The 26610-nt window shown below is 39.9% G+C and overlaps 3 protein-coding genes and 1 non-coding gene across 8 annotated transcripts in view; 3 read left to right on the top strand and 1 right to left on the bottom strand.

Moving 5' to 3' along the window:
• Positions 1-8005, top strand: part of PRPF39 (pre-mRNA processing factor 39) — a 36643-nt gene extending 28638 nt beyond the window's left edge. For all 5 annotated transcript variants that reach the window (XM_055418307.2, XM_055418309.2, XM_055418310.2 and 2 more), the window contains 4 exons: positions 844-1028; positions 6567-6641; positions 6878-6998; positions 7266-8005. In XM_055418307.2, the coding sequence (XP_055274282.1) occupies positions 844-1028; positions 6567-6641; positions 6878-6998; positions 7266-7322 (438 nt within the window). In that variant the 3' untranslated portion in view covers positions 7323-8005. The remainder of the gene's footprint in view (positions 1-843; positions 1029-6566; positions 6642-6877; positions 6999-7265) is intronic.
• LOC129550818 (small nucleolar RNA SNORD127) lies at positions 21-106 on the top strand. Its single transcript, XR_008684947.1, has one exon. It is a non-coding gene; the product is annotated as a small nucleolar RNA SNORD127 (small nucleolar RNA).
• Positions 8006-8338: 333 nt separating the features above from the next.
• FKBP3 (FKBP prolyl isomerase 3) lies at positions 8339-18795 on the bottom strand. The gene is made up of 7 exons (XM_055418313.2): positions 18643-18795; positions 15953-16054; positions 15250-15357; positions 12245-12380; positions 11509-11576; positions 9859-9956; positions 8339-8673 (listed from the first exon to the last, which is right to left on the bottom strand). The coding sequence occupies exons 1-7, from the start codon at positions 18748-18750 to the stop codon at positions 8619-8621; spliced, it is 675 nt and encodes a 224-aa protein (XP_055274288.1). The 5' UTR covers positions 18751-18795; the 3' UTR covers positions 8339-8618.
• Positions 18796-20446: 1651 nt separating this feature from the next.
• The window catches only part of FANCM (FA complementation group M), a 61533-nt gene continuing 55369 nt past the window's right edge, over positions 20447-26610 (top strand). The window contains exons 1-2 of the mRNA XM_088829470.1: positions 20447-21120; positions 21697-21871. Of these exons, the coding sequence (XP_088685596.1) occupies positions 20595-21120; positions 21697-21871 (701 nt within the window). The 5' untranslated portion in view covers positions 20447-20594. The remainder of the gene's footprint in view (positions 21121-21696; positions 21872-26610) is intronic.

Below are 26610 nucleotides of genomic sequence, written 5' to 3'. Positions count from 1 at the left end.
TTCTTGGTTGTTTTTCATTTTGGCAACTATGATGAAAGATTTGGTCTGTATGTAATATATTTTATTACTGAGTGAAGACAACAGTCCCTCTAAACTGATGTTGCCATTCTTTCAAAAAAATTTCACATTATTATGCATTAAAACGTTGAGAAAATGAACATTATTGGAATCAAAGTATGGCTAACATTGTGACAGTTTCCATTTTCTCCACATTCAGAAATTTTATGGTAAATTTACCGATTATTAAGTAGATTAGAGGACCTAGGAGAAACTATAAACAAAGGCATGGCAATTGCCTACATTGTAGCACATGTAGCAGTGAGATATTATTCTCCTCTTGTGTAAAGTATATAAAGTATTCTTTCCTTTTATATATCAATCAATGCCACAAGACAGTGCCTGAGAAATTTCTCATTGGTTAGATTTTCAGCAAATACCGTGTCTGTTTAGGACCCAGGTTTATAACGGGTTTGCTTCCTGCTGCAGTTGATGCTTATCTGTGGTTGTGAAGCTTTAGATTACTGGGGCATGTAGAGACCATTTTTCAGTGTTTTCCTTCATGGTTGTTGTGGTAGGTCACGCACACTAAACAGGATGTAGGACTTTAATTTACTGGCATTGAACAGTGTGCACAGTTTAGAAGGTTCTGTCTACCAATGTGTGTGTTAGGTTTTTTTACCTGTTTATATGTATGTTGAAAATATTTAACATGAGTTATATTTTAATACAAGTTTCAATATTGAATTTTTCAAGTTGAAACATGAAAATTAAGGCATTTTAAATATCTGTGGTCTAATCAAAATATCTTAGAAACATGATTAATTGGTACTGCTTTTTACACAGGAGAACACAAAGTTATACCTCAATTTACTTGAAATGGAATATAGTGGTGACCTCAAACAAAATGAAGAAAATATCCTAAATTGTTTTGACAAAGCTATACATGGTTCATTACCTATTAAAATGAGAATTACATTTTCTCAGAGAAAAGTGGAATTTCTTGAAGATTTTGGTTCAGATGTTAATAAGTAAGATCTTAATTATATATTATCTATTTGAATAGTAAAAGAACATTGGTTATTTTGGATGGGACTTTGATGATGAGTACAAAGTAGTATATTGTTAAATTTTACATGTTTCCTAGGTTTCTTTTTTCCTTTGGTATATATGGGGGTAAATGCAGTTTTGCAAACGTTCATATGCTTAATAAGAGGATGTATGGTTTGTCTTCAGACTATTTTCAGAATCTTAGCTGGTGATTTTAAACAGTGAGCAGACAAGAGAAGGCAGGAAGCAGTTCTGTGAGAAAGGAAGTGAGTGAAGTATGTTTCAGGGAAACACAGAAACATTTAATATACAGGTCACCAAGGCTGTATGTGGTTAATCTGGAATAGAAATGCAGTCTCACATTGGAGAAGAATGAGTGTGGTGCCGAGATCATGCCTAATGACCTAATTTTCATGCACTGTGAAAACCTAAAAGATAAGGGTGGTAAGAGTTCCCCCTAGGGAAAAGGACAAGTTTAAGATTTAAATTTGCAAAATAGAGAGTAGAAATACTGATGAGAACATTGCTGCCATTCCTTTCTTACCTGATTCTAGTATAGAAATACCCTAATTCCTGTTAGGCAAGTGTGTAAACATTTTTGATGGCTGAGTAAGATTTTAATTAAAGTAAAAACATTTAACGTGAGTTACCTTTTAATACAGTTCCATATGTGTGCTTGGCATATTAAATGTTTTATAATTACCTAATGCGAAACACGTTGACAGTCTATAATGAGGGGAAGAGGGACTGTTCTCTTTATAGACAGGCTAAAGAGAGATTAGGCAGTTTTTCCAAGGTCACTTAGCTATTACTTTCTGCAGCTGGGATTAGAACCTACTTCAGGGGCTATGTTCTTAACCACCTTATGTGGTACTTAAGATACCTGTATGTGTCTTTTTTTGTTTTGCACTGAAGAAGGAATACAAAAGAAATGGCACATGTAATTCCATCTTTTAATCTAGGTGGATGGTATGGTGATACATGTATGTATGTGAGGTAGTATATAACTATTAAGAAGGCTGTGATCTCTTTTTAACAGAAGCAATTTGGCAACTTTCACAGAAGAGGTGGGGTTTCATTTAGTTGTTGCTGGATTCTGATAAGCTTTGTTCAGTCACTCAGTCGTGTCCGACTCTTCGCAACCCCATGGACTGCAGCACACCAGGCCTCCCTGTCCACCATCTCCCGCAGTTTGCACAAACTCATGTCCATTAAAGCAATGATGCCATCCAACCATCTTGTCCTCTGTCGTCCCCTTCTCCTCCTGCCTTCTATCTTTCCCAGCATCAGAGTCTTTTCCAACGAGTCAGCTCTTCACATCGGGTGGTCAAAGCATTGAAGCTTCAGCATCAGTCCTTCCACTGAATATTCAGGACTGATTTCCTTTAGGATGGACTGCTTTGATCAACCCTTGCAGTCCAAGGGACTCTCAAGAGTCTTCACCAGCACCACAGTTCAAAAGCATCAATTCTTCAGTGCTCAGGTGACAAACTTGAAAAAGAAAGTAAAAGTGAAGTCGCCCAGTCGTATCCGACTCTTTGCGACCCCATGGACTGTAGTCCACCAGGCTCCTCCATCCATAGGATTCTCCAGGCAAGAATACTAGAATGGGTTGCCATTTCCTTCTCCAGGGTATCTTCCCGACCCAGGGATCGAACCCAGGTCTCCCACATTGCAGGCAGACGCTTTAACCTCTGATCCACCAGGGAAGCCCAAGAGAGGTATATGTGGTGAAAGCAAGTGAAAGTTCATGTGAAAGTATTATCTTTTACATTGGATTGGAGGGTTCTATGAAGCAGTGAAAGCTTGATGCTAAATGTGCTGTCTTAAAAGCTAGACTGAGTTCAGAGCACATGTGCATGGTTGACAGTAGGAAACTGTTAAGAGTTTTGACTGAAATGAAATGACATATTTAAATTTGGCAGTAATATACAGACAAATCTGAGATGCCAGTTAGGCCCTTGCAAGTAGAGTTGTGGAGGGTCTGAGTATTGGGTCTGTTGTATTTGAAATTTTAAAAAGGGACATGATATGGAAAATGAGCTGCTTAGATATTTAAATATCACTGTAATGAATTAATAAGAATTAATGTTCAAGTCAGACAAATACAGGCTTAAATCCTAGCTCTTAATGTTTTGTATTCCTCAGTTTCTAGATTCTCTCAAATGAATATGGAGTGTCATATTGCCAACCCACAAGTTGTTAAACGTCTTAAGGAAATTGTATGTGTGTGTGTGTGTTACTCACTCAGTTCAGTCGCTCAGTGGTGTCCGACTCATTGCACCCCCATGCACTCCCTATCACCAACTCCCAAAGTTTACTCAGACTCAATGTCTATTGAGTCGGTGATGCTATCCAACCATCTCATCCTCTGTCATCCCCTTCTCCAACTGCCTTCAGTCTTCCCCAGCATCAGGATCTTTTCAAATGAGTCAGTTTTTCGCATGAGGTGGCCAAAGTATTAGAGTTTCAGCTTCAGCATCAGTCCTTCCAGTGAATAACCAGGACTGGTTTCCTTTAGGATGGACTGGTTGGATCTCCTTGCAGTCCAAGGGACTCTCAAGAATCTTCTCCAACACCACAGTTCAAAAACATCAATTCTTCTGCACTCAGCTTTCTTTATGGTCCAACTCTCACATCCATACATAGCTACTGGAAAAACCATACCTTTGACTAGACGGACCTTTGTTGGCAAAGTAATATGCTCTTTAATATGCTGTCTAGGTTGGTCAGAACTTTTCTTCCAAGGAGTGAGCGTCTTTTACTTTCATGACTGCAGTCACCATCTGAAGTGATTTTGGAGCCCAAGAAAATAAAATCTCTGTTTCCACTTTTTCTCCATTTATTTGCCATGAAGTGATGGGACCAAATGCCATGATCTTCGTTTTCTGAATGTTGAGTTTTAAGCCAACTTTTTCACTGTCTTCTTTCACTTTCATCAAGAGGCTTTTTAGTTCTTCTCTTTCTGCCGTAAGTGTTGTGTCATTTGCATATCTGAGGTTATTGATATTTCTCCCAGCAGTCTTGATTGCAGCCTGTGCTTCATCCAGCCCAGCATTTTGCATGATGTATTCTGCATATATGTTAAATAGGGTGACAATATACAGCCTTGAAGTACTCCTTTCCCGATTTGGAACCAGTCTGTTGCTCCATGTCAGTTTTAACTGTTGCTTCTTGGCCTGCATACAGATTTCTCAGGAGGCAGGTCAGGTGTGGTCTGGTATTCCCATCTCTAAGAATTTTCCACAGTTTGTTGTGATCCACACAGTCAAAGGCTTTGGCATAGTCGATAAAGCAGATGTTTTTCTAGAATTCTCTTTTTTGTTGATCCAGCGGATGTTGGCAATTTGATTTCTGGTTCTTTTCTGCCTCTTCTAAGTCCAGCTTGAACATCTGGAAGTTCACGGTTCACGTACTGTTGAAGCCTAGCTTGGAGAAATTTGAGCTTTACTTTGGTAGCATGTGAGATGAGTGCAGTTGTGCAGTAGTTTGAACATTCTTTGGCATTGCCTTTCTTTGGGATTGGAATGAAACTGACCTTTTCCAGTCCTGTGGCCACTGCTGAGTTTTCCAAATTCGCTGGCATATTGAGTGCAGCACTTTCACAGCATCATCTTTTAGGATTTGTAATAGCTCAACTGGAATTCCGTCACCTCCACTAGCTTTGTTTGTAGTGATGCTTCCTAAGGCCCACTTGACTTTGCATTCCAGGATGTCTGGCTCCAGGTGAGGGATCACACCGTTGGGATTATCTGGGTCATGAAGGTCTCTTTTGTATAGTTCTGTGTATACTTGCCACCTTTGCTTAGTATCTTCTGCTTCTGTTCAGTTCAGTTCAGTTGCTCAGTTGTGTCCAACTCTTTGCGACCCCATGAACCGCAGCACGCCAGGCCTCCCTGTTCATCACCAACTCCCGGAGCTATCCAAACCCATGTCCATTGAGTCGGTGATGACGTCCAACCATCTCATCCTCTGTTGTCCCCTTCTCCTGCCCTCAATCTTTCCTAGCATCAGGTTCTTTTCAAATGAATCAGCTCTTCGCATCAGGTGGCCAAAGTTTGGAGCTTCAACATCAGTCATTCCAATGAAGACCCAGGACTGATCTCCTGTAGGATGGACTGGTTGGATCTCCTTGCAGTCCAAGGGACTCTCAAGAGTCTTTTCCAACACCACAATTCAGGCCATCAATTCTTGCGGTGCTCAGCTTTCTTTATAGTCCAACTCTCGCACCCATACATGACCACTGGAAAAACCACAGCCCTGACTAGATGACCTTTATTGGCAAAGTAATGTCTCTGCTTTTTAATATGCTGTCTAGGTTGGTCTTAACTTTCCTTCCAAGGAGTAAGCTGCTTCTGTTAGGTCCATACTGTTCCTATTAGTTGCTTAGTCATGTCCAAGTCTTTGTGACGCCTTGGAGCATAGTCCACCAGGCTCCCCTGTCCATGAAATTCTCCAGGCAGGAATATTGGAATGGGTTGCTATTCTGTTCTCCAAGTGTCACTGGTAATAGCTATTAAATGTGTACATATGCAGGTTGTTCAGGGAAGTTGAACGTGCATGTAAATATCAAGGTCATTTTCAGAGAAATTTTAATCTCTGTGTTCTCTTTCAGAGAAATCTGTGTTCAGGTTTATGATTACCTTAAAAAGTAAGGCCATCTTTGTATTTCTAAAAAATATTTAAAAAGTGATTGCCTGTTGGTCCAGTCTGGGTTAGCAGTCAGTGCTCAAAAAAAGGAAAAAGAAAATTTTTAAATCATTGATTTTAAAGTCAGTTTTCCTTCAAGTGACATTGATTTTGAAGTTGTAAGTTCCAGTTGAAACCTATAATACATAGCCCATTAAAATTTTTTATTAAAAATTATCTTTTTAATCAATGATTAATTATTCTGAAATTTTTAGTTCCTCATTCAGTTTATCACATAGCCAAAGTTTAAATATACTTTATCCTAACTGGTGGCAGGTGTCTTCAGTAAGCATTGTTAAATTAGATCTCAGAAGTACACAAATTATAGAACTGTCAGGATTCAAGGTTGTACTAGACAAAAATAGTGTCAAGGTCACTGTCTTTGTTTGATAAAGCTCCTTAGGGCCTACCCATGTGTTAAAAATAATAAACACACAGGTCTTGATCAGCATCCCCTCCAGCCCATTGTAGTGCAGAGAACAGGCACTTTTTCAGTATCTCAGTCAAAAATCCTGGGACTTACTGATACTGTTTTGGGTCATATGATCACCTCTACACCAGTCATTGGTCGGTGACATCTAGTAAGGTAATTGGCCAGGCCTCTATCTCTGAAGCCTCATTTGAACCACATGGACCGAGAAGGAAAGTGCAAGGCAGGCAAATAGAAAAGGTAGTTAGGACTAGGTTTGTCTGCTTGCTTGTTTTTTCTTCTAAGCGATGTTCATTTCTACTTGCTTTTGTTTCCCTGAGTGGAAGTAACTTGAAAACCTAAGAAAGTTTTAAGTTCGGCTTCTGTGTATTCCAGTGGATTGTTTCTCCTTCCCTCACAGGCTTTTGAATGCTTATGATGAACATCAAACACTCCTAAAAGAGCAGGATTCTTTAAAAAGGAAAGCAGAAAACGGGTATGTAACTTCCTGCTGAATCAGGAAAGGAAGCTTAAAAGAAAACAGTTCATAGTGGAAATCCCTTTAAAAATAAGTATTACCTTTATATTGTGGTAGTTTACTTTTTTCATTATTTGAAATCATATAAAACAGCGGGGCCAAGAACTTGATTTGTATAAAGGTGACATTCATCCATTTGTTAAAGTATCTATCTATGGGAGTTCTGAAAGTTTCCATTTTGACCTTTTATTTAGATCAGAAGAACCAGAGGAAAAGAAAGCACACACAGAAGACACAACTTCATCATCTACACAGATGATTGATGGTGATTTACAGGCAAATCAAGCTGCGTATAATTATAGTGCCTGGTATCAGGTAAGTTTACATAATTATAATTGATTTTTTTGGTTAATAGATGTTATTAGAAATTATATATATAAATTAGGATAGTCTTTTTTTCCTTCTTTAGGAAAAAACTTTTGATTCGTGTGTAAATACATTGTCTTTTATGATTAAGACTTGGAATTTCAGCAGTGAACACATGCTTGTTTTCTTTAAATAGAAACCTGCTTTAATTAAATTTTTATATATGGAACTCACTGATAGCTTTTTTATGCTGATACGTATGCTTTTTCTTTTCAGTACAATTATCAGAATCCTTGGAATTATGGACAGTATTATCCTCCTCCTCCAACCTGATAAGAAAATCAGATATCAGATGGAGTGTGTGAAAAGTATGAAAATTATTTTTTTTAATGAGGGATGTAAACATAGTACAAGCTTGTTGTATTTGATAACTTGTCTTCCCTGTTTCTGTGTAACATGATTTGTTTAGTAATAGGGGAAAACATCACTTAGTAGCTTACCACAGATACTATTTCCTACCATTTATAAAATTTACTTTTTATTGGAGAACTATTTTTTTGATTTTTTTGCATTAAGTGGTCTAGAATTCTTTTGCAATGCGTTTGCAACAGAGTTTTGTAGCCTTAAGGGTAGGAAAAAAACTGACTGCAAATCATGTCAGTGTAGTACAAGATTCCGAAAACACATAAGGGCTGGTTATTAAGGATTTACCTCCTCTTTAAAAAAAATGGATTTTTAACCTTTGCTGACAAGATACTGTCTGTGTGTTTTGATTATCCTTGTGAATTTGGATCTAACAGCAGAAACAATGCCTGTTAAAATATTGTCTTGGAATAGAGATAATAAATAAGGAAATGGAATGTTTGCATCCCTTTGAAAAAATGAAAATCATATCAAAACTGTTGTTTCAGGAGACTTTGTATTTGGAATATTCATGTTAAACTTGTGAGCAAGCTTCATTTTGATCAAACTGATCATCTTCATTTTTGTAATAAAACTGAAGACTCATCCAATAATTGTTACGGATTTATTGGGGGGGATCACTTAAATTTATATTCACCATGGTTAGTGGTTTGTTTTAATATTAAATTTCTATTCACCATGATTCTGAAGTATACTTCTCTTGAATTCAGCTGTTACCTTCTTGACAGAATTTCTTAAGTTTTGTAGCTTTTTGCTTCTTCTCAATCTCTATGCTTTTGTGTGCCTTATACAGAAATATTTAAGTATTTTGAGATGAGTGTCTCTGGCAAGGCTGTCCAGACAGATTTACTGATACTCCTTTGGTTTGGTGAACTCTTAGTACTGGCTAACCTAATCAGAACATTAATACATTTATACCATACAAATCAAGACACTGGATACATGTTTATTGAACCTTTTAGTTTACAACATGAGGTAAAAGGCAAATCAGTTCTCTTTAAGTCATATTTTACACAACTGTAGTAAAATATTTTAAAGTACAAGGGTTTATAATGAATTACATTTCTTAAAAGTTGAGGGATCAAGTAAACATGTTCTAACTTGAATTTTCCAGTTGACCCTTTGCTTAACAATAGTAACCAGCTCTAATTAGATACGTAAATTTCTTCATGTCCATGTTTTATTGTTGATGATTTCTTAACTATTTCAGTCAATATCCACTAATTCCACTTCAAAAATAAGTTTTGCGTTTGGTGGAATTCTGTTGAAGAAGTTAAGGTAAATTTGGTAAAAGTTGCCTCTTTCCTCAGTCCTGATAACCTTCGTCTAAAATTAGAATTTTAGATATTGGTAATTAACTGCAAAGGGAGGGCTTTATAGTTGACTCAGGGGCTAGTACGTACAAACTGAGAGGTTCCTAAAACTACTTTTGAATGGAGGTCAAAACGTGACAATATAGGTTGACTAGATAAACTAAGCTTGAACTAGGATCTTCCTGCATCGCTAGGTACTCCCAGGTTAGCCACTACTTTATGAAGACTGCTACTCAGTACCTCCCGTCCAACCCCAAAAAGTGATTTCAGTTTAGCTGGGTGTATAAGTTATATTCATATGAGGTGTAGTACTTGATGGTTGCTGTGAATTTTCAGATGTTGAGTTCGGAGAAGAGTGATTTTTATCTGACTGATCTTGAGATACTTCACATGAGACTGGGAGCTGCAGCTGGCCGTGGGATTTTGATAGGCTGAGAAGAAAGCTATTGTATTCCCAAGTAACTGTATTAATAACTGATAAGACTAAAAAGGACTTCCAATTCCCTCCTCCCCTAAGCTTATTCTAACTGGTCTAACTAGTCCATTGGAAATGGAACCAACAACTAAACTACCTTCCCACTTAGCTACTGGGTTGTTCTGCTTGTAACAGATTGGAGTCATGGCTCTGCTCTTTTATTAGTGTTCACACTGATGTTGGACCCATGGTCTCCTTCATTTCACAACTGGTAATCCCCAACTTGTGTTCCATTTCTAAGCTTTGAGAACCCAGTTCAATTGCCTGAAATTATACAGTAGCATAAAATCACCATGAGTCATATTTGAATCCTACAATTGGCTACAGTTGTTTATATTGAGCATCTTACTCCTTGAAATTTTTCAAACATTAATAGTAGCTTTTCAAAGATAGAAACTTAAATCTCAGTTTAGGTCTTGAAAATTAAGAGCTTAAATAGGATGGGGAAAAAAAAAGATTCTAGCTCAAGTTAGAATCCCTGTAACAGTAGAAAACATTGTCTATATTGGAGGTGTGTTGACACAAAAGCATCTAAATATCAGAAGACTGGTCTGGACATGTTCTTTCTTCTAGAGGTTAATAACCTAGATAGCATCTTGCGTGCCTTCAAATGATCTTCAACTGTTTTTTGTTTTAATTACCAAGGAAAAAAGGATACTTGGCATCAGGCTGTCCTTTCTTTCCATAAGCCCATTCTGGTTCAATCTCCAGTCGAGCCTTTTCTCCTTTACTCATAGTCAAGAGTGCTTCATCCCACTAAGGGTGAGAACATCAAATTAAAACTTATGATACTTCACCAAAAACTACATGCAAACCAGAAGAAAGGCAAGATTACATACAAAGCATTCCATTACAGGACTTCATTATGTCCTAAGGTAATGTCCTTGAGTGAGTCCCTAAATCTTTGCCCTTCATTGTCTCAATGGAAAAAAAAAAAAATGTAAGGATATATTAAACAGCTTTTTAGTATAAATACTTGAAGTCTTGAAAATGACATAATGTCATTTTATACAAATTTGGATCTTAGGCCAAATTACCAAAAACAAATCAACATAATGGAAGGATATAGAATGTATTAACTTATATATACTCTGTTGAAATGTAACAATTATATAAGCTCAAATGATAAAGATTTGTCACATACTGCAAGTTAAGAATTTAGTTGAGTAAAACAAACTTACCAGTAAGCACATTAGTTACAGAAACAGAAAAATAGCTCAACTTGATATATCAACTTGGTATAATCAGGTAGTAGTAAAAAGTGATTTTCAACTAAACCTTTACTTTCAAGATGTTTTACAATCTATTTTGGGCTCTGGATAAGATTGAATAGTATTTTAGGTCTTACCACAGTACAAAGAATAACACATTGAGGGTTCTCATAACTGCACTTAAATAGGCATTTTTGTTATTAAAATGTTTGTTCTGAATACAAAGAATTTAGAACAATAAGCAGGCCCTAACATGACAATCTGATTCAGTTGAGGAGGATGATCATCAGCTCTGCCTTTTCATCTCCTTTTGTACACTGCAATGGTCAGTATAGCTCAAGCCTAACTTTCCTTTTTCTCAGTTTCCTTCTGTTATCTCTCACACATAAGGGTGAGTAAAGGCATGCTTATATTTGAAAGATTTTTTTTGGTGTTTTAGCAAATTGTGAGAGGTGAGAAGGCTATAGGAAAGACTACTAAAAGCTTCTGTCAGTACTTCAATGGCTCAGGTATTTTACCTTTCTGAATCATGTATAAGTGGTACAGTAGATATGTAACATTTTACAAGAATCATACAGACAGAAAGCCAAACTTACTTGTCAGTAATTCTGACAATTCATGGAAAAAAATAATAACAGGGGTAAGCATGGAAGGAAATAATAATTTGAGTTTCTACTATATTGCATGCTTTAAGTTATACCCATTTAATGTTTTAACAACCTTGGGGTAGGCTGTACTGTTTTAAACCCAGAGAACTTAACTGGTGCCAGTTCAGTTAGCAGTGACAGTGAAATGAAAGTCGCTCAATCATGTCCAACTCTCTGTGACCCCATGGGCTACCTAGTCCATGGAATTCTCCAGGCATGAATATTGGAGTTGATAGCCGTTCTGTTCTCCAGGGGCTCTTCCCAACGTAGGGGTTGAACCCAGGTCTCCCACATTGCAGACGGATTCTTTACCAGCTGAGCCACCAGGGAAGCCCTTGATATGAAACCCCAAAGTTTGTTTTTATTGTATCCCCAAACCTAATTCATTATGTTATGCCACAGGCAGCATGGGCCAGAATATATACTGGTTCATGGCCAGTTTTTACTTACCCCTCTGATAACTTTGCCTATCCCAACCTTAAAACTTAAAGGCTTGGCATTTTTCTTCTTCTTTGAACCTGTAACACAGATTTTCCTTATAATTAATGATGAAATTAAGTTCCATGAAAAACAGTGATTTAAGTCTTGAAATTGATTTCAGAAATTACCATGCTATGCATCTGAAAATAAAAATTCAGAAAGCCAAACAATTCATCAAGAAAATTTTGGATGTAAAAATAATTATGGTCTAAAGGAGGGAGAGGGAAAGGACCTATATTACACCATTAAAATAACACTATTCTGCCTTTTACATTAGAATACAAATGCGAAGAGTTGACTCACTGGTAAAGACTGATGCTGGGAGGGATTCGGGGCAGGAGGAAAAGGGGACGACAGAGAATGAGATGGCTGGATGGCATCACTGACTCCATGGACGTGAGTTTGAGTGAACTCCGGGAGTTGGTGATGGACAGGGACGCCTGGCATGCTGTGATTCACAGGGTTGCAAAGAGTCGGACACGACTGAGCAACTGAACTGAAGCTTTATTTTTTGCTTTGCAATGACCAAAAGGCCTTTATTTACATGCAGCCAACACGTAATGAAGTGAAAACCTCTTACTAGTATTAATAAATTACAAATGCAAAAGACTTATGGAAAAAATGTGACAGCCAAAAAAAAGGTACTGCCAACACAAATGTTTTGCATGCCTCACAGCCAAAATTATAAAATTACATTTAGACTTACTCGTTTGAATATTAGTATCAAAAACAGTCCCGTCTTGTAGTGTTCCTGTATACCAGCAGTGAACAACATCTCCCTTTTTGGGAAAGTTGGTTTTATCTCCTTTTTTAAGAACAGATTTTGAATATTTTGGTGGACCCTAGAAACAAAAACAAAACACAGTTGTTAACTCATGTCCTTTTTTTAGAAGGAGGACAAAGAGAATACTTAACACGGCCAACTGTGACCCAAGTCCAGAGTTTGACAGATTGGGTAACAAACTATTTTGCCTCTGACTGACCTCTGAAGAAATTCACTATCTCATTTTAAGTCTGTGATGAGAATATTCGTGACTGTTGTTAAGTCGCAGAGTCGTGTCCAACTCTGCGACCCCGTGGACTGCAGCCCACGAAGCTTCCCTGTTCCTCACCATCTCCCAGAGTTTGCTCAAACTCATGTCCATTGAGTCGACGATGCCATCCAACCTCATTCTGTTACCCCATAACTAGCATATCTGTAATTTCAAAAAACTTCTAGCTTCTTTGGAAACCAGTGTTCTTTTGATAAGATTAATTATGCATCAAACAATAAAGTGAACCAGTTATTCCCAAGATCAGAAATACTACAGGGACGTCACTGGCAGTCCAGTGTTTAAGACTCCATGCCTCCACTGCAGGGGGCATGGATTCAATCCCTGGGTCAGGAAGATCCCCTGGAGAAGGAAGTGGTAACCCACTCCAGTATTCTTGCCTGGGAAAACCCATGGACAGAGGAGCCTGGAGGGCTCCAGAGCATGGGGTTGCAAAGAGTCAGACATGACTTAGCAACTAAACAACAACAACAAAGAACTTTTAGACGAGGTTCTTTGCATTAAGATAAATAAAAGGTAGAGATAAATATAGATATCATGTGCTACGGGAACTTCTGACTTACATAAACAGTAAAAACAGTAAAAACTTTGGAGAAAGTGATGAGCCCATGACCTGGGCCTTGAAGGGGACACAGAACTGACAAACAGAAGAAATTGAGAGAAGAAATACACTAAGCAAGAAATAAAAGTATGGACAGTCTACTGACAATGAGCAGACATTTGTGACTGAAGAATATTTCTATAGAAGTAGTAAATATGGAGCTGGGCAGGGGCCAGACATTGGAAGGTTTTGTAGGCCAGAGATGCAATCCAATAGAAATAAGAGAGTCACAAATGTAATCTTAAGTTATCTAGTTGCCACATTAATATTTCAACATGTAATCAATATTAAAATATTGAAATATTTTACATTCTTTTTAAAAAAATCATACTAAGCTTTGAGACGTCATATTTTATACCGAAGGCACACTTCAATTCAGAGTGGCCACAAAGTGCTCAGCAGCCGCATGTGGCTAATGACTACTCTGGACGATGCAGTTCTAGGCAGTATAGAATTATTGAAGATTCCTGAGCAGGGTGAAGTTTGTAAAATATTTTAGAAAGCTTATTACTAGAATAGCTATTTGGGGCTGAATAATGAAGAAAGAGACTGAAGGCACATTAGTGACTTTTTCCACACTCCAGGTCTGAGGCCTTGGAATGCCTGAGAATCAGAAAGGGATGGATGAAGATTTGAAAGAGATGTTTGAGAGCCTTAGATCTGAGGGAGACATGAGAAGATCCTCTGGAGAAGGAAGTGGTAACCCACTCCAGTATTCTTGCCTGGGAAAACCCATGGAAAAGAAAACCAATTCAGAGAGCTTTTAAGCTGGGAAGAAGAGAACAGTTACAACTATTAGTATGCATGCTGATATTTTGGTAAAAGAGAACAAAGGGGTATATAATGAGAAAGGAATAAGACAGTTGAGAACTTGTGTGAAAATGTCAAGAACCTGTGGGCAATGGATGGGGGACTGAGCAAGGGGATACTATAAAAGTTGCTGAGTAGCGATGAAACTAGAAAACACGCTGAGCTGATTTTAAGAATTGATACAAAGCCCAGTAAAAAGGTTAATAATTCTCTTTCTTCATAAAGCTTGCTCTGCAGTCCCAAAGTATGAAGAGAGAAAGCAGACAGCAGGGTCCAGCACAATACTGGCCCAGAGGTTATGGAACCCAGGCACCAGGAAGACAATGAGTACATGAAAAACAGGGTTCATGCTGACCAGTTAAATGAAATGAAAAGAGGTCTTGAAGAAAAGGATATAGTTTAGGACTCTCAAAGGATCTCTCTAAATTGTCTCCAACCCTTACAGCTTTTAACTCAATCCCTTGACAGATTATCGGCCACCTCATAACTCTCTTACTCTAATTTTTTGGAAGATAATCTATGTTGCCAATTGCTTTTGTAACCCTTCTAGTAATTATTACACTTCTGTTTACCTTAGTAGCTGCAAAAATTTAGCCCAGTATATAAAATTTTTATCAAATTATTATTGTCACTTATCCTAACTGCTAGGAATGAGTGAGCTTATTTACTAGCAAGATATTATCAAAAGTGGCAAGATAATAATTTAGCTCTACTGAAGCTTTTCTAAGAGCTGTCCTTAGCTCTAGAAAGGCTGTCCATTTGCAGGAAGAGCTTTATCTGGTTCTTCCAACCTTGTTACCAAAATGTAAAACCTGGGTTGGGAAAGATGAGGCAGATAAACCCACATCCTGCAGTGAGGCTCAAATTACTTCCATTGCCAAGGACATCATGTACATTAGAAAAAGGCTAAAAATCAAAAGGAAGTTTCTTTCACTCAGTCCAACTTGGCTATTGAACAGGATCTTAAAATAGCTCTGAAAGCTCAGAACTTCTGGCTAGACACAAAGGCAGTGTAAAATACAAAGTTAGAGGTATTTCACAGGAAAGGCTTACTAACTGTAAACCATTGGTTCTTAGGGTTTTTTTCTTAACTGAGTACACCAAAGGGAGAAAACACATTCCAAATCAATGTCTGGCTCACTGAAAGTGGCCATACTCAACCCCCATCTTATGAGAAACCACTGCCATAAAGCAAATACTTTTTCTGATTCACCTGAGAAATAAAGTAAGAATACATTATATACAAACCTCATCCAGAGTCTCTTCAGACTTGGTTTCTTTGGGTTTATCTTCATTAAGCTTCACATTTTTCACCTGCTCAGACACTTTACTTATACTTTCAGTACCCTTGAAACGCTGTTAAGAAAAATGATCTGATATTTATCAGATTCATTCTGGCTGAAAACAAAACCCTTATGGTAAGCATGTTAATCAACAAATTATGTATCTCAAACTATCTCACAAAATAAATTCTGAAATGAGACCCATACCCTTTAGAAAGACCAACTCAGACTCAGAGATATGAATACTATTCAATTAATTCTTTAATTTTTTTTGTGTGTGTGAAAGGTGGTCATTTCATAGTTAACACATATCAGGAAGAATTTCTTGAAATCTGCTTTTTTAAAGGCTCAGCCTAGATCTAACCAAGACTTTAATTAGTGAAATGCAGCTGATTTTAGATTTATAACTTTTCAGCATCCTTAAGAATTTGCTGACTTAATTTAAGCTTCCAGGGAATTATTTTTAAAAAATCTGTTCTCATTCAAAATATCAAAACATCCCGCCATATGGCAGATTAACCATGCTAAATTTGACAATCCATTTATGATTACAGTTAAGAAAAAGTGCAAGTGGAAAAACATCAACATAATCTGCAAGCAAATGCATTTAAAACTTCTTTTGGGAATAAAACATCTAAAGTGATATAATAAAACATAACAGTACTCACCTTACTTTCGAAAAGATGGTTATAGGCTGTAACCAAATGGTCCTTGTTAGCTGTCTTGGCCACATTTTTAATGTTTCCTAGTAATTTATGTTCTGCAAGAAACTATAAAGAAAAACTTTTGGTTAATCAAAATAATTTCCCTCATGTAAGAGAGGGTGTAAAACTAGAAAATGAACTTTTATGTTAGCAATTATGAAGCAAGTATGTTTTCAATCATACTACTGATAAATGAAACATTTTATTTTATACTCTGTGTGCATGTGTTAGTCACTCGCTCCATCATGTCCAACTCTCTGCAACCCCATGGACTGTAGCATGCCAGACTCTTCCATCCATGGAATTCTCCAGGCAAGAATACTTGATTGGGTTGTCATTACCCTTCTCAAGGGAATCTTCCCAACCCAGGGATCGAACCCATGTCTCCTGCATTTCAAGTGGATTCTTTACCATCTGAGCTCTCAGGGAAGCCCAGTGATAAATGAAACATATTTTACACTCTACTTGGTAACAAAAACAAGATTTAAGGAAAGTTTTTAAAAAAAAACATACTGTGTACATACGAGCACACTTCTAACAGCAAGCACATTTTCATAACTGGGCAAAGCTACTCCCAGCAGGATGTTACTTGGCCCCTGCTCTGGGAGCCTCCAGTCATGTTGGGTTTAGCTCTCTTGACATATATGTAATTCAGTCTTGGCACACCCAAAAGCACTGTTACACAATGCTGGATACATAGTGTTTGAGTGTATAGGCTGTGGTGTCAGACCATTTAGGTTAAAATCCTAGCTGTCTGATTTTAGACAAGGGATTAAGCTCTCTCAAAGGCTCAGTTTCTACATCACATTGAAAGATCAATAACAGCATCCTATGTCAGTTCAGTTCAGTTCAGATGCTCAGTCGTGTCCGACTCTTTGCGACCCCATGAATCACAGCACGCCAGGCCTCCCTGTCCATCACCAACTCCCGGAGTTCACTCAAACTCTTGTCCATCGAGTCGGTGATGCCATCCAGCCATCTCATTCTCTGTAGTCCCCTTCTTCTCCCGCCCCCAATCCCTCCCAGCATCAGAGTCTTTTCCAGTGAGTCAACTCGTCGCATGAGGTAGCCAAAGTATTGCAGTTTCAGCTTTAGCATCAGTCCTTCCAATGAACACCTAGGATTGATCTCCTTTAGAATGGACTGGTTGGATCCTATGTCAGAGGCTTCTTGTAAAGATAAATGTAGTAATCCATTTTCAGTCACACAAAAGAACTCAATACATATTACCTATTTGACTTATAAAATAATGTATTTAACAGAATTCCATTTATCTCAAATATAAGACTAAGTTGTCAGATGAACACCAAAATACCACTACTGAAATATCAAATCATCAAAGTCATGTTCCTTCATCTTGAAATTTCATGTATTTCATCTACTCTTTCAGTGAAATATGAATTGGCTTAAGAGAATTCCACTAAAATGGTACAGTAGTATAAAACGGCATCTCTGAGGCATGTTCTTTTCATTTCACCCTTGTTTCCCCAAATAGTATAGTTCTTGCTGTACATGTTGTAAAGTATTTGCAGATGTCAGGATTATCAATCAGGAGTATGAAGCAAGAGGGACAATAACTGGATTAATACCTCTCCTTGAAAAACCAGCAAAATTATAAACTACAAGCTTCTCCTTTAGAGCCCAGATGCAATTTTTCTAAATGAAGTTTAGAAATTAAGTTAAAAATGGTTGGGATACTACATTTAGAGTGTGGCTTTCATTTTCCCTATGTGGGAGATGCTGAGGGAACACAAATTTGTACAGTGGTTCAGCAATTTAAGATATCTGTGCTAAGTCGCTTCAGTCGTTTCAGACTCTTTTCAACCCTATGTATGGACCGCCAGGTTCCTCTGTCCATAGGAATTCTTCAGGCAAGATCCTGACTCAGGGATTGAGAACCCGCGTCTCTAAGGTCTCCTACATTGAAAAGCGAGTTCTAATTTAAGACATGAAAGATATTAATTTCCGAAGGAAAAAAAGCCGTCTGACAAAAATAACTTCTGACTACAGAGGATGGTTAAAATGGAGACTGTGCTGAAAAATGCGGGGCGTAAAAGTATGAAGAATGTCAAATAGATTTCTTAGTTTATAACAATAGGAGACCACTGTACACAAAATACGCAAATAACTCCCCTAAACATAAGAGTGAAAAGGTCATTTGAAGGGTCGATATTTTAAGTTAATCCGCAAATTACACATTGTAAAAAAAAAAAAATTACACTTATTAGTGTTCAGTGTTTGGTAATCGATGAGAAAGGCAAATCGCAATCCAAAATCTTTTCCCTAGTAATACACACTCCCCTCCAGGGATCTCAACCAAGCCTCCAGTCCTCGGGCTCCCATCTCAACCCCCAATATCTCCTGGGTTCCTTCTCTTCACGGCCTCCACCCTCACTCAAAGATGTCAATAAGGTTCTAAATCTCCGATTGCTGCGTGCCCGCAAGGAAAAAGCTGCTCCACTCGCCCAAGCGGGGCCGGCCTGAGGGGCGGGAGCGCGTCTCGGGAGCGCACGCGGGGCCGCTCCGGCCTTCAGGCCGCGGGCCGCTGGAGAGCGAGGGCGGGGGCACGGAGGAATACGGAATGTATGGGCATCTATGGGGGGGTGAAGTGTCCCTCAGCCGCACCAGCCCGGCCGCCCCGCCAACTCCGGTACCGAATCTGAACCGTGATCCTGCAGAAACTTGATAATGTCCTTCTTGGGGAGCTGCTCGCTGCGCAGTTGCTCCACGGTCCAGGCCCGCTGAGGAACGGCCGCCGCCATCTTCCCCCGCTGCCTCCGCTTCACTGAGCCGGCCCGCCTGGCTTCGGCATCGCCCCGCCCCGGGGGCGTGGCACGCGAGTGCCACTCAGAGCTCGAGGGGGTGGGGTTACCGCGATACCTCGCAGGATTGGCGCCAGTGTTTGAGCGACGTCAAGGCTGTGCTCTGCGGGCTTCTTTGTTGAGTACCGGCTAAAACCCGCTGAGGTAGCCCCGAAGACTGACTCCGCAGAAAAGCGCGAGATAATCATCTGTTCATAGTTGGGACCCTTGTGAGCGACGACCGCCGATGGTAGCGATTGTTTACCACCCATTACCTACATTTGTATATTACCGACAAGCTGCTGTGCATTTAAAGTCGATAATCTGTTTGAAGAAAACAACAGTATTCAGCCGTCTAATCTCATTTTACCTAGCTCTACCCTAAAAATTTCGCACCTGCATTGGCTCAGTCCTTGTTCATGAGAACAACCTATATCCTACCACTTCCCTTTTAAAACTCACACAAATGAAACTAGAATAGCAACCTGTTCCCTTTCCCTTAACAGTTTGTCTAAAAGCAAGTCCAGACACTTGACCAAATAAAACAAAGTCGAGTAGCTACACGCAAGATGATGCTTGCTGATGCTAGTGATGAGGGGGTGACATTATTAGTGGTCCAGATAACCTCATGATGTGTGTGTACTTTTCCTCAATACACAAGGAAACAAATCTACAGAGGTTACTCAAAGTCGCCAGGTTTAGAGTGGAGAAATCCGGAATTGTATTCAAGTTGGAGGTAGAGTGCTATTGCTAGAGTAGAAAAATATCACCCAGACGCTTATTTTACTGCTTTATATCGTTTATGAAGATGTAATGATGCAGCATCAGGACACTTTTTTTCCTTTGGAATTTTCCAACGAATATCAGGACCAAACCGTTCACTTCCCTTTAAACAATAAAAATATTTAAGCTAGGAGGTTGCTACTCCTGAAAAAGAGAGCTGGCATTTTGTTTTCTCAGTCTGGATAAAGAAGTAAAAGGTGTTATTTAATTTTGTCTAATCACGTTTGTTTTTCACCTCATCTACCGATTTAAAAACACAGCCAACACGTTAGACGCTCAGTACGACGAGTTGACTCACTGGAAAAGACTCTGATGCTGGGAGGGATTGGGGGCGGGAGGAGAAGGGGACGACAAAGAATGAGATGGCTGGATGGCATCACCGACTCGATGGACATGAGTTTGAGTGAACTCCGGGAGTTGGTGATGGACAGGGAGGCCTGGCGTGCTGTGATTCATGGGGTCACAAAGAGTCGGACAAGACTGAGCGACTGAACTGAACGGAACGTTAAGTTAAAAAAAAAAAAATGGGCATGCATTGTTTCTGGACCTCAAGGTTATTTCAGTACAGTTCAGTTTTGTCCCTCAGTCGTGTCCGACTCTCTGCGACACCATGGACTGCAGCAAGCCAGGCTTCCCGGTCCATCACTAACTCCCTTATTTACTATATCATTTTTAAGCAGTATCACTTCACCCATGACGCCAGGACATATAATCACTTATTGGAAATGGAACCCAAATTTAGAGTCGGTAAAAAAAATTGACAAGGGGACAACATTTAGAGTAACTCCACGGTAATGCGCATGCGTCTCCTAGAGGACCGCGGGGTTTCCGGGAAGACCGCCAATCATATTCCCCACGCAAACTCAGCGGCTGCCCTTTCAACAGGATAAAGTAGCGTCAGTCCCGCCCCCTGGTTCCTCTGTGTTTTTTGCGCGAAGGTAACCGATGGGGATTGGAACGGAGGCTGTTGAGCTGCAGCAGCTGCTGGCGTCTGAGCGGAGCTTTCGGTGGTCGTCGGCCTAATGAGCGGACGGCAAAGAACGCTTTTCCAGACGTGGGGCTCAAAAGTTTCTCGGTCCACTGGGGCTCCGAGTTGCAACTCTGGAACTGAGCGGCCTCAGAGCGCAGGCATCTCCAGGGCGCGTTTTCCTGCAGTGGGCGAAGCGGAAGGGGCGGCCGAGGTTGAGCCCGATTCAGACGATGATGTGTTGCTGGTCGCGGTGTACGAAGCAGAGAAGCAGCTGAGTGTAGAGAATGGCGGGTTCTGCACCTCAGCGGGCGCCCTGTGGATTTACCCCACTAATTGCCCAGTGCGAGACTACCAGCTGCACATCGCCAGGACCGCCCTGTTCTGCAACACGCTGGTCTGTCTGCCCACCGGGTTGGGAAAGACCTTTATTGCCGCTGTGGTCATGTACAATTTCTACCGCTGGTTCCCTTCTGGCAAGGTGGTTTTCATGGCCCCCACGAAACCCCTGGTGACACAGCAGATCGAGGCTTGCTACCGGGTGATGGGTATCCCGCAGTCCCACATGGCCGAAATGACAGGTATCTTAGAAACAGTGGACTAACTTGAAATTAAGAGCTGGGCACCAGGGGAAAGCACGTGTTCTGATGGAACTAGCGCCAAAGGAATTCCGGACCCATGTGCAATAGATCACAGTATGCTTATTTTACGTCTTCTCTCTTGAAACATCATCTCCTTGGAGCAAGTCCAGCTCTAATAGGGTTGCTTTATTCAATCTTCAGAGAATTTCTGAAGCTTGTCAAAGCATTTTGAAGTGGTTATGTGTGTATACCCCATTGGTAAGTGAAAGTGAGGTTTTCTGCCTCTCTTGCTCAGAAGGATTTCCCAGGTGAAGAATTTTCTTCTCTTCAAGTATTATGTCATTTTACAAGGATTCTCTAAAGGCAGTCTAGTTGTGATTTTTTTATAAAAGCCGGCATTGACATCTGGACCACAACAAAGCTTTAAAATGTTGCTTTCTCATATTTGTCAAATTAGCACCTTGGAAGCAGATCACCAATGCAGGAATGCATTCTGAGAATAGGCTAGGCTGTTTATATTTTACAGGTAACAGTCTGAAGTTTAGAATGTGCTATGTCACTTTTTTTTTTTTACAGGATCTACTCAAGCTTTCACTAGGAAGGAAATCTGGGGTGATAAGAGAGTTCTTTTCCTTACGCCTCAAGTCATGGTAAATGATCTTTCTAGAGGAGCTTGCCCAGCTGCTGAAATAAAGTGTCTAGTTATTGATGAAGCTCATAAAGCCCTTGGAAATTATGCTTATTGCCAGGTAATCTTGTTAAAAAGTATTTTATAGTGTAAAATATTGTTGTAGAACATTTGGGGGATTAATTTTTAATGATGTAATTTACTGATGGCATTATTATTATGAAAAGCTTTATACCTTTTATCTCAACAAGTGGTGATAGAAATACTTTCCTTCATCCATTGAAATCAGTGTCTCTGCTGGTTTCTTTTTTTTTTTTTTTTAACTTTAACAAGATCATTAGTGTCAGATGTAGATGATGAGAGTCTTCTTGATCCAAAGTAGGGTATGGATAGAGACTTGAGGCTAAGATAGTAGTCAAAAGATTGGTAGTGGATACGCATTGTTATTCCCTGTCAGGTAAAATAGTAACTGAGAGTTATTGTTTTGAAAAATGAGTGACATAATGTATGTAACATACCTACACTGCCTTCTAGTTAAGTACTATGGGAATATAAAGTACAAAAGTGAGGAGATGGGATGTGGCTGGAGAGGCACTTAACATCAGGTCATGAAGGCATTTGTATTCTATGCTAAGCAGTTTGAACGCCCTTTGTAGGTCATAGGGGATGTAGATGGTAGAGACTCACTGAAATATGTTTAGCTGGGGTGATACTTAGGCCTTAGGAAGCATCACTATGAACACAGCTAGCAGAGGTGATGGAATTTTCAATTGAGCTATTTCAAATCCTAAAAGATGATGCTGTGAAAGTGCTGCACTCAATATGCCACCAAATTTAGAAAACTCAGCAGTAGCCACAGGACTGGAAAAGGTCAGTTTTCATTCCAATCCCAAAGAAAGGCAATGCCAAAGAATGTTCAAACTACCACACAATTGTACTCATCTCACACACTAGCAAAGTAATGTTCAAAATTCTCCAAGCTAGGCTTCAATAGTACGTGAACCAAGGACTTCCAGGTGTTCAAGCTGGATATAGAAAAGGCAGAGGAACCAGAGATCAAATTGCCAACATCTGTTGGATCATAGAAAAAGCAAGAGAGTTGCTTTTTTGACTACTTCTTTTTTGTCTACCTCTGCTTTATTGACTATGCCAAAGCTTTTGACTGTGGATCACAGCAAACTGTGGAAAATTCTTCAAGAGATAGGAACACCAGACCTCCTTACCTGCCTCCTGAGAAATCTGTATGCAGGTCAAGAAGCGACAGTTAGAACCGGACATGAAACAACAGACTGGTTCCAAATTGGGAAAGGAGTACATCAAGGCTGTATATTGTCACCCTGCTTATTTAACTTATATGCAGAGTACATCATGCTAAATGCTGGGCTGGATGAAGCACAAGCTGGACTCAAGATTGCCAGGAGAAATATCAATAACCTCAGATATGCAAATGACACCACCCTTAATGCAGAAAGCGAAGAGGAACTAAAGGGACTCTTGTTGAAAGTGAAAGAGGAAAGTGAAAAAGTTGGCTTAAAATTCAGCATTCAAAAAACAAAGATCATAGCATCCAGTCCCATCACTTTATGGCAAATAGGTGGGGAAACAGTGACAGCCTTTATTTTCTTGGGCTCCAAAATCACAGCAGATGGTGACTGCAGCCATGAAGTTAAAAGATGCTTGCTCCTTGGAAGAAAAGCTGTGACAAACCTTGACAGTATATTAAAAAACAGAGACATTCCTTCGCTAGCAAAAGTCTGTCTAGTCAAAGCTATGGTTTTTCCAGTAGTCATGTATGGATGTGAGAGTTGGACCATAAAGAATTCTGAGCGCCAAAGAATTGATTCTTTTGAACTGTGGTGTTGGAGAAGACTCTTGAGAGTCCCTTGGACTGCAAGGAGATCGAACCAGTCAACCGTAAAGGAAATCAGTCCTGAATATTCATTGGAAGGACTGATGCTGAAGCTGATGTTCCAGTACTTTGGCCACCTGATGCAAAGAACTGTCTCTTTGGAAAAGACCCTGATGCTGGGAAGGATTGAAGGAGGAAGGAGAAGGGGTGACTGAGGATGAGATGGTTGGATGGCATCAACGACTCAATGGACATGAGTTTGAGCAGGCTCCGGCAGTTGGTGATGGATAGGGGAACCTGGCGTGCTGCAGTCCATGGGGTTGCAAAGAGTTGAACACAGCTGAGCGACTGTACTGGGGTGATACTTCAGATTTAAAAAGAGATTAGAGGAGAGAAGGGTAAAGGCAGGGAGTTCACTGAGGGACCAGGGGGATTTAAGATGACTCCCAGGCTTCAAACTTGAAAGCTTGTCAGGATGGTGATGCAGTTAGTCAAATGGAGTTCTGGAAGCAGAGAACATCTGAGGTACTGTGGAAGGAATGAGTGCAATTTTAGACTGTTGAATTTGAAGCGTGTGTGAGGAATCTAGGAGTAGTTATTCATTAGGGAGTGGGTGACAGAGAAGTACAGATCTCAGTGGAAAGTTCTGAGGTAGAGATACACGTTTGGAAACCATCAACATATAGGTGGTAGGTAGTTAAAACAGTAATAGCTGGTGATACTAGGGAGAGGGAGTACAGTCAGCATAGAGAGAAAGTTGATTTTACTTAGAGCAAAGAGATGAATTTTACTGCCAGTTTGTGATTTTGTAAAGCAGTTTTTGGGGAGACTTTGAGTATTATATCTCTCTATTTTCTTCTTGAGAATTGTCATCTTAGAGTTGATGTCAGCCAGGAAATGGATATATTTTTCCATTCATGTCTTTCTAAGTTAAATTAATACCCAATGTAAAGTTTCTGCTTGGAGAGAGGTATTTATAAAATTTTATTCTAACTGTATGGAATTCATTTTGTCCATTTAGCTTATATTTATGCTCAGTCTCTCAGTCGTGTCCAACTCTTTGCAGCCCCATGGACTGTTGCCCACCAGGCTCCTCTGTCCATGGGATTCTCCAGGCAAGAGTACTGGAGTGGGTTGCCATTTCCTCCTCCAGGGGATCTTCATGACCCAGGGATCAAACCCAAGTCTCTTGCATGTCCTGCATTTGCAGGCAGATTCTTTACCACTGAGCCACCTGGGTAGCCAAAGCTTATATATAGCAACTTAAAAAAAAAATACTTATTCTGGTCACACTGCATGCTTTGCAGGATCTCAGTTCCCTGACCAGTGTTTGAACTTGGGCCATGGCAGTGAAAGCCTGGAATCCTAACCATTAGGCAATCAGAGAACTCCCTTTAGCAAATTTATTTTCAAAAAATTTCTTGGTATTAGGTGATTTTTTTTTTTTCTTCACTACAAGGCCTAGGCTTTTACTGAGTACAGTGAGACACGACTGACTTCTTTAATATCTAAATAGCACTGCAGGTTCTTTTAAGATTTTTTTTTTGATGTGTATCATTTTTAAACTCTTTATTGAATTTGTTACAGTATTTCTTATGTTTTATGTTTTTTCAGTATTGAATTTTTTACAGTATTGTTTCTGTTTTATGTTTTGGTGTTTTTGGCCTAGAGACATGTGGAGTCTTAGCTCCCTGACCAGGGAGTGAGCCTGCACCCCCTGCATTGGAAGGCAAAGTCTTAACTCCTGGACCTCCAGGGAAGTCCCACACAATGAAAGTTTATACTGCGTTGAATATTCCAGATAGTTTCCAACAGGCACACAGCTTGTTGAAGAATGTAGCTTCCTGGATTACAAACACAAAACCACTTCTACAAAATGTTTGAGAATCCCTCCTGGAAAGAAAATAATATATCTGGGATTTTATCTTTTCAGTTCAGTTCAGTTCAGTTCAGTCGCTCAGTCGTGTCCGACTCTCCGCGACCCATCAGTTGTTAATTAGGACAACTGTTCTTAAGTCTCCTCCATTAAGTAGTATTATTATTATTATTTTGGCTCTTGGCAGCAGAAGCGCAGGGCCCTAGCCACTGGACCACCAGGAAATTCCCTATAATGTTTTATCTTTGATATCTATTCTGTATCACATTTTTAAAAGCTCGATAAATGGTATTTTTTGAGTGTTAATCAATATTCAGTTTTCATCTCATTGATTTCGTCATTGACATGGGTAAAAATTAGAGCAGTGTTAACATAACCTGGTTTTAGCACTATTTACCGGAGAAGGCAATGGCAAGCCACTCCAGTACTCTAGCCTAGAAAATCCCATGGATGGAGGAGCCTGGTAGGCTGCAGTCCGTGGGGTCGCTAAGGGTCGGACACGACTGAGCGACTTCACTTTCACTTTAACACATTGGAGAAGGAAATGGCAACCCACTCCAGTGTTCTTGCCTGGAGAATCCCAGGGAAGGGGGAGCCTGGTGGGCTTCCGTTTCCGTCTATGGGGTCACACAGAGTCGGACACGACTGAAGTGACTTAGCAGCAGCAGCAGCAGCACTGTTTACAATAGTGCATAAAACATTGTACCGCAAGGAGATCCAACCAGTCCGTTCTAAGGGAGATGGATCCTGGGTATTCATTGGAAGGACTGATGCTAAAGCTGAAACTGCAATACTTTGGCCACCTCATGCGACGAGTTGACTCACTGGAAAAGACTCTGTTGCTGGGAAAGGTTGGGGGCTGGAGGAGAAGGGGTCAACAGAATGAGATGGCTGGATGGCATCACCGACTCTGTGGACATGAGTTTGAGTGAACTCCGGGAGTTGGTGATGGACAGGGAGGCCTGGCGTGCTGTGATTCATGGGGTCGCGGAGAGTCGGACACGACTGAGCGACTGAACTGAACTGAACAATAGTAAGACATGGAAGTAACCCAAATGTGCATGGACAGATGCTTGGGTTAAGATTTGTCATGTGTATGTGCCAAATGTGTGCTACACATATGCATACATACATACA

This window comes from Moschus berezovskii, chromosome 21, assembly GCF_049115385.1.
Source record: "Moschus berezovskii isolate FMDL1 chromosome 21, NW_MosBer_1.0, whole genome shotgun sequence".
Lineage (NCBI taxonomy): Eukaryota > Metazoa > Chordata > Mammalia > Artiodactyla > Moschidae > Moschus > Moschus berezovskii.
Note: the sequence above shows the minus strand (reverse complement) of the source record. Positions and strands in the feature narration are given on the sequence as shown.

Excerpts from the sequence above, each read along its gene's own strand:
- FKBP3 (XM_055418313.2), bottom strand. The coding sequence starts at position 18,750 with ATGGCGGCGGCCGTTCCTCAGCGGGCCTGGACCGTGGAGCAACTGCGC. Across the intron at positions 15,358-15,952 it reads ACCATCTTTTCGAAAGTAAG|CGTTTCAAGGGTACTGAAAG; the intron begins GTGAGTACTGTT and ends TTTTCTTAACAG. Across the intron at positions 12,381-15,249 it reads CTGAAGAGACTCTGGATGAG|GGTCCACCAAAATATTCAAA; the intron begins GTTTGTATATAA and ends TTTTGTTTCTAG.